The sequence below is a fragment of the Castanea sativa genome, chromosome 7, assembly GCF_040712315.1.
Source record: "Castanea sativa cultivar Marrone di Chiusa Pesio chromosome 7, ASM4071231v1".
NCBI classification, from domain to species: Eukaryota; Viridiplantae; Streptophyta; class Magnoliopsida; order Fagales; family Fagaceae; genus Castanea; species Castanea sativa.
Window position 1 is genome coordinate 45,643,917 of NC_134019.1, and position 11,285 is coordinate 45,655,201.

At 33.2% G+C, this 11,285-nt stretch overlaps 1 protein-coding gene across 1 annotated transcript; it reads left to right on the plus strand.

Moving 5' to 3' along the window:
* Positions 1-2,493: 2,493 nt before the first annotated feature.
* LOC142644563 (putative flavin-containing monooxygenase 2) lies at positions 2,494-2,895 on the plus strand. The gene has a single exon (XM_075819148.1). It carries the CDS (start codon positions 2,494-2,496, stop codon positions 2,893-2,895), a length of 402 nt encoding a protein of 133 aa, XP_075675263.1.
* The last annotated feature ends 8,390 nt before the right edge of the window (positions 2,896-11,285 follow it).

The window sequence follows — 11,285 nt, forward strand, 5'->3', positions numbered from 1 at the left end:
TTCCGGACACGATCAAGTAGTCGTCCTTCATGCCTTTGTTTGATTTGGGCGGACGGAGATTAGCCTAACGGTGCTGGACCGAGATTTCATGTAATAACCTACCTTAGAGAGTTTGTGGGACTCATATAGGAACACGACATCGTGCCATGTGAGGTTTAAACCCATCTGCTCGTTTAGAGCATCTACATTACCTAGAACTCTAAAAACGTTTGGAAGGCATTGGTCGGGGCACAACCGGTGGTTGCGAAGATACTCCCTCATTACGGGTTTCATTGGAAGGGTCATCCCACCCTCTATGAAGGCTATCATAGGGATGATAACCTCTCCCTCTTTCCTAGAACCGGCCACGGCTGTTGCCGGGCAGTATTCTAGCCCTACGTCACTGGGAATATGGTATTTAGCTCTAAAGCCTTCCATCCCAGCGGCGGTATCAACTAGACACTTAAATTTTCCCATTACAGAAAGACGATAGACTAAACTTTAAAAGGGAGAGTGTTTGTATTGGTAGCCGAGGACAAATATCGAGGAGAAGAGGTTACGAATAGGAGCAAGAACTTACAAGGTTGAAGGTGTGCAAATCTCCACGGTTTTCTGCAAGGTAAGGTATGATGACTGATGTCTTGATGGGATTACCCCCTGAGGAATTAAATGAAGGCGCGGGTTCCCGAAGCGTCACGACGTGCGAAAAGGCGGCCTCGAAATTATGTCTGTCCCGCCTAAAATTTTGTGGAGTAATGAGAACCGTTGGATGCCCATCTCACCGTTGAACGTGGGAGACAAAGAGTAACTTACAGTAATAAATGTGCGCGTTTTCGAAAATAAAACCGCCAAGTGTCATCTTCTGGGACGCGAAACGATTTCCACACGTGCCATCACTTATAAAGTGTGTAGAGCAGGTTCTCGTCAGATCAAAACCCTATTTTTCTCCTCGGACGTTGAAAATTAGAGTTTTGAGGGGCTATTGTGGGGGGGTAAAAAGATCCTGATGGGAACATGGGCCTTTTGGGCCGTGTTAAGGAGGGCTGACCTGACCCTGGGTTTAGAAGTTGTTAATACTATGGGTCGGCCCATGCGCCGAGGATCCGAGGACCCAGCCGAGGGTGAGCTTACCCTCGGGTGAGCTTACCCTCGGGTGAGCACCGAAGAACTCGGGATTTCATAGTAAAGGTTAGGGGATGGCACAGTTAAGGCCAATGGTTAAAAGGGGGAAACCCTAGAATGCCCCAGAAGCACCGGTGTTGAAGAAATGTCAAAGATAAAGGCTGCTACCTCCACATTAAAGACCCTGCACCTACCACCCTGGCCGCATTAATGGGGAGGTGACACTTGAACAGTGAAAGAGAAACTTCTAGTTACTGTTCAAAGGCACTAAGAAAAGAAATATCTAGGCTAAGGGAGGGGTTGGGGCAGCACGTGTAGAAAGTATTAAAAAAAAGAGTATTTAAGGGAGGACCTAGAACAGAAAGAAGGAGGACTTTTTGTAACCTAACAAGAAAAAAAAGACAAAGAGAGAGAGATAATATAAGAATAGCTCTCGGCTTACGTCCGAGGAGACCTATTTACGTTACTCCTTGCTGTTCCCAAATACCGCCAATCTTTAGTTTGTCATTTAATCTTCACTCACTTCTAACCTGGGTTTCAAGCCCACTCTCTACGAATTTTTATTGTTTAAGGCTCATTGGGCCTGAGCTCATAACTGTTCTTGGGTCCAGGTGCAATTGTGCACTTACAATGGGTTTATGGTTTAAATTGATATCTTTTTTAGAGTATATAGAGATTTTAATTCAAAACTTAAAGTACAAGGATTATTTTAAAACCAGCCTCTTAAATCATGGAATTCAAGATGCAATTTGCCCTTTCCAATGGGAGGCATAAACATAATGAATACTAGTTTAGTTTAGGGATGACAATAGGATGTGACAGGGTTAGATGTATAAATTGGATTTGAGGTGGATTTGAAATGTTTTACTTATCCTAATGAGATTGCTCCAACAATGATGAGACAAATATGAAAAATATAATGGTGAACTTGAGAGTACTATGAGAGAATGAGAGACAAGTATTTTAGAGTTGGTAACATAATTTGTATAAAAATAAATAAATTATAACTAGCACATGTATAGAGAAGATTAAATTATATGTATAAAAATTAATGTGTATATATATATATATATGTATGTATCAAAATAAATAATTATATAACACTCGGGACAGGACGGGGCAAGCAAAATCCATCCTAACCCTATCACCTTTTCATGAAAAGAAAAATTCATGTAGGATGGAACAGATCAAGCGAGGCAGTGGGGGCATTTTTGCTATCTAGACTTTCTTTATTACTCATATCTTCTCTCCTTTCCAAAAGAGAGATACATTTGCATCTCTCTCTCTCTCTCTCTCTCTCTCTCTCTCTCTTTTATACTTTTAAACAAACAAAGGAACTCTTTGTCTCTTTCTCTCCCTTCACCCCCATCTCTCTCCCCAAATTGATAAGCTATGGAGAGAAAGGTAGCCATTATCGGAACCGGTATCAGTGGCCTCCTGGCTTGCAAGTACACACTGTCAAAGGGTTTCCATCCTATCGTTTTTGAAGCCAAAAGCAACATTGGAGGAGTATGGACCAAAACCATAGAGACCACTAGACTCCAAACTCCAAAAGTACTATATCAGTTATCAGATTTTCCATGGCCTTCTTCAGTGATAGAAGACTTTCCTAAACAACATCAAGTTTTCGACTATATTCAATCATATGCTCATCATTTTGACTTGCTTAGGCATATCAAATTTGACACCAAAGGTGTCAGTATTGAGTATGAAGGCCTATCTGAGGAAGAGATGCAATCTTGGACTATGTGGAGTGGTACTGATGCGTTTCTCAGTTCCAAAGGGAAATGGTAAGCTTACGGTAGAAGATACAAGTAGCCTTTCGACTGAGGTATGTACATACACATACGTACACCAAGAATTGTTGTCATTTATGTTATTTTATTCCTCATGCTTGGAGATAAGGTAGAGCAAGATAAATGTGAAGGACATTTAATACACATACTGACGTACATCTACTCATTTTTGAGGTTCTCAACTTCTCATTAATAGTTCATTATTCATGATGAGGGACAGGACTTTAAAGTTTGGACAATAGATATGATTAGATGGATTGGGCCACGGCTCCATTTCAATATGATTTTCTTTCTTTTTTTTGGGATACAATAGAGAGTAAGGGAGGTGAGATGAATTTTGAACCACAAAATGTGAAGCATCACAAAAATTACCTCATTATCACTAAGTTATCACTTTGAATATAACCCAATTAAGATTAAATTATGTTAGAAAATAGGAAACTTAACCTAAATCTATGGCATGTAGATAAAAAAAAAAAAAAAAAAAAAAAAAAAAAAAAACCAATGAACACAAACGCTCGTATATATATGATTCACTCAAAACTAGGGCTACTCAAACAATAGAATTTTAGCCCCCAATAATTAATTGTACAAGACCATTGATCCCTATTAATCCCCAATAATTAATTGTACAAGACCATTGATCCCTATTTTTGTCTCTAAACTTTTTTTTTTTTTTTTATCTTTATAAATTTTTGGGATGAAAAAAGAATTTTTTAAAGTTTAGGGACAAAAAACAAAATTTTGTTATAGTTTAGGGACCAAAATAGTATTTTACCATATATATATATATATTTATATTTATATTACATCACTTAATAAATTATTAGTGGATGCGAATTTTGACAAACTTATCGTTAGATTACAGCATATTCATATACCCTCCATGCTTGCAAAATTTTAAGGTGATTAAAGATCAATAGTCATATTATCAATCAGTTGTTTAAATTCAAGTTTTTGTAGCTTAAAATAATTTATAAAAGATAAGTTTAATGATCGCATGGAAAATGACATTCGATTGGTATGAAAATTGGTATGTATGTTAAGCAAATATATATTATGTAATTCAACAATGGGATTATTAAAATATGAATTCAAGAATAAATTATTGGAAGGTGTAACATTGCTTAGAATTACACCATGTGTAACTTGGACCTAACCCTACACACACACACACACACACACACACATATTTATAATGATAAGTTCACGTTATATTTGGTGTAATTTAAAACAATATTAAACCACTAAATATTTTTTAATTGAATGTGAATTTCAACAAATCCACATTTGGATTACATTATCTTTATGCATTCTCCATGCTTGCAAAATTTCAAGATGATCAAATATCAATAGTCATGTCATCAATCAATTAATTAATTTCAAGTTTTTGTGGTTTAAAATAATGAATAAAATATGAGTTTATGTATCAAATAGTAAATAACAACTGATTGACATAAATATTGGTATACATGTTAAAAATATGTAGAATATATAATCTAACGATGGAACTTTTAAAATGTGAATCCAATAACAAGTAGATTTACATCAAGTGTAATTTGAACCCAATATTAAATAATGTTACACCATCCAATATTTGTTAATTAGAGGTGAATTTTGATAAATCTACTTCTGAATTACATTATCTTCTTATATTTTCTATGTTTACAAAATTTAAAGATAATCAAAAATTAATAGTGATATCATCAATCAATTGTTTAAATTAAAGTTTTTGTAATTTAATATAATGTATAAAAGATGAGTTTATGGATCAAATGGTAAATTACATCTGGTTGGCATGAAAATTGGCGTGCATGTTAAGTACATATAAAACATGTAATCCAACAGTTAAATTTTCAAAATATGAATTCAACAACTTGTTGGGTAGTGTAATATTACTTAGAGTTATACCAGTTGTAACTTGAACCCTACCCATATATATATATATATATATATATATATATATATATATATATATATATATATATATATATATATATATATATATATATAAATGAGTTAAATTTATTACATCTAGTGTAACTTTAAGTAATATTACATGTGAGCATCAAATACCTCTTACGTGATAGTATTTGGGCCCTCAGTTAATTTATACTTGGGTTATATCGCTATCCTACTAATGGGGCTCTCAACTTAGCCTGGTGGGTCCTCTCCAAGCCTTAATCCAAGATTCCCTTTCTGATTTCACTCTGTTCCCAAGTGTTTCCCAGTGTTTTTGCTCTTTGTCTCTCACTCCCCAGACTTTTTCCAACCACCTTCTCTTTACCCTCTTTCCCCTTTTATAGTTTCTTGTTAGTGGGGTGATCATCATTATTCTCCTACTTCACACATCTTCCCACGTTCATGAGAATCCCAAGGGATCCTCATAATTTTAGAGGATTCTCTTGAAACTTGTTCTAGACACTGAATAGTGTTCGGGAGTGGTTCCCCAATGGCACTATCAGACCCCAACTATTATCTTGCCAAATGCGAGTTGCACCCCGACTGTCTCGTCACCGAACTACATCCAGTCGACCATTTAAGAGTCTATAAAGTCATCTTCCCCTCAATCACAATCTGGATCGCGGGGTTGGGCCCTCCAAGGCAAGGCCCAAATCCAACTCTCTCCTGGTGTCCCAAACTTAATCCGTTTGGTGGGTCACAGGCCTCGGGCTTGGCTTTAACCCAGGTGACAAACATGGCTACTCGGACCCAACCCACTTACATTACACTACCCTATATTTTTTAATTAAATGTGAATTTTGATAAATCTACTGCTAGATTACATTATCTTCATATATTCTCTATACTTACAAAATTTAAAGATGATTAAAAATCAATAGCTATGTCATTAATCAATTTTTTAAATTCAAGTTTTGTAGTTTAAAATAATGCATAAAAGATGAGTTTATGGATCAAATGATAAATTATATCCGATTGATATAAAAATTGGCATGCATGTTAAGAACATATAGAATATATAATTTAACGGTTGGATATTTAAAATATGAATTCAATAACAAGTCACTAGGTTCAAATTATACTTGGTGTAATCATTAGACCAAATAAACATGTTCTTAAGAGACCTAACCCTTTGTGCCAAAGCATGATTTTTGTGAGTGTGCCTAAATGAATTCCATACAAGGGACATAGCTAAAGTTTTGCATCTTCAATTAAGTGTCCATAAGTTATCATTATTATGTTAGATGTATAGACAAGAAAATTAACAGAAGTGGATGGAAAGATTAATAGTCCTCATTTCTCAAACTTTAGAGTCTTAAAACACTTATTTAAAGCACAAATAACTAAAAGTGCTCAATGCATATACTTTAGTAACCAACTATACATATTCATGAAAAAAATAAATAAATGTAAACAAGAAACGTATACGTGGTATCAAATTTTGCCGGTATAAAATAATGTCTTACCAGAAAAATTCAAGGATTTGGGTTATTTCCTTGTTCTACGCTCTTCTGATGTCGCTATTTTTTTTTTTTTTGGTGGTAAATTACAACTTAATCACCTGTGATTTGGTCGAAATTTAAGTTGTTTACCTGTGGTTTAAAATTTAACACTTTATCCACTTGAGGTTAGCTTAGTTAGAATTCTGTAACTTACTCCTGCTAAAAATATGGCTAAATATGTAATTTTGCTCCACTTTTATGTCTCTCTCCTCAAAAATACAAAAAATATAAAAATACAAGATCAAATAAGATAAAAAAGAATCTGGCGGAACACTTGCATCATAGGATTTCAAACCACGGGTAGACAACTTAACTTTCAATCAAATTTTAACTGGGTATAGTGTCAAATTTCAAATCACAAATAGACAACTTCAATTTCGACAAAATCACAAGTGGTTAAGTTGTAATTTGTCATTTTCTTTTATTATTATTATTATTTTTTTCTAAGACTCTTCTCTTGTCGTTTTATTCCTTAGGCAAAGACAACATTTGTAGCTACCAACATTGCGCATGCTAGTGTGACAACATACGCTACCTAAGGCTAAAACAATCAATCTCCTCATTTTTATAAAAAATTATAATAAAGAAATTTATTTATTATGTCATTACTATGAAATAAATCAAATTTGTTGACATTTCAGTTTCCAAGCATTTTAGGGGGCGTTCGATACCAAAGAATCCATGTTATTCCTAGCATCCACATTACTGGAAATGTGATGCCTTGCAATCTGGATGCCTAGTAATGTAAGGTTATGTTTGATAACAGTTTTTCGTTTTTTATTTTCACAAACTTGTTTTTTGGAATATAAAGAAAAAATAATTTTCTTGTACTTTTAAAATCAAAGATATGTTTGGGTAATTGAAATTAAAAAGATGGTTTTTTGAAGGAAAAAATGGAAAATACTAAATATGTTATTACTAGGATTTGAATTCTAATGCTAATTCATTAAATTAAATGCGTGTTTTCATTAAATTTTGAAAATTAGAAACTGAAAACAGACTTTTGCATGTTTTTAGTTTCCTTCATAAATTGAGTTTTGAGAATAGCTTTTGTTTTTTGTTCATTTTGGGTTGCCAAACAAGTTTTTTAGTTTCAAAAATAGAAAATCGTTTTTGAAAATACAAAATATGAAAAAAAAAAAAAAAAAACAGTTATCAAACATACCCTAACTATTCCTATGTTCGCTTTAATTGGGAATCTAATAAGATTCCTATGAATATTCTTAAGAATCTTAACTAAATTATTTATTTTTCCTATTCTATCCTTAAATTGGTAAATCCAATATAAATATATATATTTTTTAAATCTTCCTCTAAAGAAATAATGAAAAACAAAATATAAAATTTAAATTATGACAAATTCATTAAAACTGTAGTCTAACATTTCAAAATGACAAGTACAAATTAAAAATAACTATTTAAATTCTCAAATGCGTTATTCTTAATAATAATTTTTAAAAAAGTTTAATCCATAATAAAACAACCTGACAACGATTAGGTCTATAAGAGCGTAGAAGTAGCAATAAAATAAAAGTAGTTCATTAACAAATGCAATCTATTACATATATAATGTATTCACCCCTGCATCAATGAGCACTTGAATAACATAGTCATACCTAATGTTCCCAGGCAATGAGTAAAAATATTCACATTTACGTGTATCAGTCGTAAGCAATTCTCCAACTTTGATTCTTTTGGATATAAAAAGTCTTTCGATTTTTAATAGCTCATTGACTACTTTGATTCTTCTCTCAACTTCCTCTTAATCTTGATGCAAGATGCAATAGTGGCCATATGTCCATTAGTTTCTTCATACTTCTTTTCACAGTCTTCATTGTCTCCACTAAGGTCTCAGTTAGTGTATCATTGGATCTTGACCTCTTCTTATTTAGATTCTTTGAGCTAACACATTGATTGGCTATTTGTGTTTGGGAACCATAACAAACATCAAAAGCACCAGATAGGATACAAATTATTAAAATTGTAGAAACGAAGCCATTAATCTAAAAACAAAAAAACAAAAAACCAATGAAACCACCAATCCAGATCTATATTTCTAGAAACTAAACTAAACCAAGATCTGAGATACGAATAGATACATTAACAAATTTCCATGAAAATAGATCCATTAATAATTTGTTGAGTGGCACACATACAACAATAAAAGTGATTACCTGGAAACAATGGAGGGTTTCTTTCAAACTTTTTTTTTTTTCACACTTAAAACCTAAATAGAACTTTGTTAATGAATATATCAACAATCTATCCTATTTATGTTGTTTTGGCAGGAAGAGTTATTGTTGTTTTGGCGGGAAGAGATAAAGACAAAGGAAAAAATATTGATGATTTCTTTTTATATTTTATCTCAATTGCTTAAATGATAAGGCTAAAAGGATAAAAGGGGAATCTAGATACCCACCTGTTTTAAAGGAAATTCATATTCCTACTAAAAGGGGGTTAAAGGAGGAATCCAGATTCCCTAGTTTGAATTGCAACTAAACATGAGAATCTTTAAACATTTCTGGGAATGCCAAAACATTACCTCCTACCAAATGCCACATTATAGTAATATTAGTATTTTTCAATGTGTTAACGTGTTAAATGATCAGTAAGTAGAATAAGATGTTGGTTGCTTTTGTACATTAGTTTTCATGAGAATAGATTTGAATTTGAATTTGAATAATGGTTTGAAATAAATATTTTCTTTACTAATACGTTTGAGCGTGCTTGCCCTAATAAATTGTGTGAGTATGATATAGACCAAACATATTAAAATTCAAACAAATTTGAATAATTAGAAACAGGCTAATCCAATAATTGGGTGTCTAATTAATGACAAATTTTTAGGTACTCTCAGTGTATGAAAATTGATGCTCCCTCCACTCATGTTCGTAGTGGAATTCACTTATTAAATTCATGGTAAGGTCTACCACGAATGTGAGAGGAGAGAGTATAATTTTTTCGTACTTCAAGAATACCTAAAAATTTTCCATAACTATAACCTCAAATCAAGGAATTTGGTTTGGAACATAAAATGGTGTTAAATTCGTTTCTTGCATTGTAAAACCAAGAATCCACTCCCTCAACTTTTATAGCAAATTTTTGGAGTACTCATAGTACTGCCAACACCACTCATAGTACTGCCAACACCACTGGGGACTAATGGATAGTCTTCAAATATTTTTATGCCATTTTTTTTTTAATATTTTGTTATTTTTGTTCACTTCACACATGCACACACCTAAGAATCCACACACACAACAATTTGCTTATAAATACCTCACTAAAAAACCCAAAGGGTTCACTAAGTGGTTCTTGAGACCTCAGGATATCCATGAGATCCTAGGTTTGAAATCTCTTGCCAACATGTTGAGGTCACCTTCAAAAGATTCCTCCCCGTAACAAGCTGGCGTGTGTGGAGTGGGGGTATTGCATACACCCAATAGGATAGTTGAAAATTCAAAGAGCTTTAGATACTCTCATTTGTTAAAAAGAAAAATACCTCACTAAATATGAATTGAGGCATTGGGCTCCAATTTAGGGTGGCATTAGTTATGGTTGCTATCACTAGTGTATTTGTCACTCTCCTCTGAACATAATTGAATCATCTTAAGTCGCTCTTATTTTCATCAACAAGGGCTAATCCCTATCTTAGGAAAATTTCCTTATTTCAAATCCTATTATTTCTAGTATTTCTATTTATCCATCTTAACAATCTCAATTTAGCTACACTCATTTTATGAATTTGTTATTTCTTAACAACCTACATTTAGTTCCATGATGTATAGTCGGTAGTATAACAGTCTTATAAATTTTTTCCGTAATTTAATGGGTATTTTACGATCGCAAAGCACTCCAAATGTACTTTTCCACTTTATTCACCTTCTTTTTATCTTATGATTCACATACTCTTTAATTTCCCCTTCTTTATGAAATATTTATCAAAGATATCAAAAGTTATCTCTTTTCATATCTCTTGACCATTACTCATCGCCCTTTTGTGTGAACCTGAATTAATCATATATTTAAGGTTGGCCCAATTGTTTGTATGCATTGTTTAAAATAATAATAATAAAAACAAAAAAAAAACATTTTCACTAAAATTTTAAGTTCAAAAAAAAAAAAATCACTTTTTCTCATGGTTTTTTGTTATCTCAAGTCTAGAAATTTCTAGGGGCGTTAGACACATTGTCCTTTTATGGATTTTCTGTTCATTTTTGTTTGGGCACTTGGCCCATCCTTTCTTCAAGTCTAAAGGCACTTGTCCAATCATTTTTTAGTGTCTATAGGCACTTGGCCCAACTTAATTTGCTCTAGGGGCACTAGGTTCACTTATGTTAGTCTTGGACCTTAGGCCCATAGTCGCCCATTCCTTTAGACTTTAGGTCCACTCTCTTTTCCAAGGAGAATTATGCCCATTCACGTCATTCACTTGTGGGCCTGAAAAGCCTATTGTTGCTTCATCTTTCTCCGCCTCAGTGATGATGAGCTGGTTGTCTACGATTTAAAATGGGCTGGGCCTTAGTTTCATTGAATATGAAGCAACTCGTTGGACTCATTCAAGTTCAAGAAATTGTGTTTTACTGCCACTTTTAACTAATCAACCCATTAATTTGGTTGGGTTTTAGAGCTTCATGGATTTTTGTGTGCTTCTTCTATTAGCATATTTTATGTAACAATAAGTTTAATAAATTTAGGTACACAAAAAAATTTCACAAAAATAATTTACAACTAACAAGATGGAAAGTTGTTAATAATGGGTTCAAATAAAAATATTGTCAACTCAAGTAAGAGGATGTGTTATGGCTATGAGTTATAATCATGGTTCCTTTCAAAAGAAAAAAGAGAGCTTCAAGAATCTAAGATTGGACCGGGGTTCAAACTAGAGTTCAGAATGACATTATAATTAATTTTATAATTACAT

What these genes read in the sequence shown, in the direction of transcription:
- LOC142644563 (XM_075819148.1), top strand. Translation starts at nt 2,494, where the DNA reads ATGGAGAGAAAGGTAGCCATTATCGGAACCGGTATCAGTGGCCTCCTG.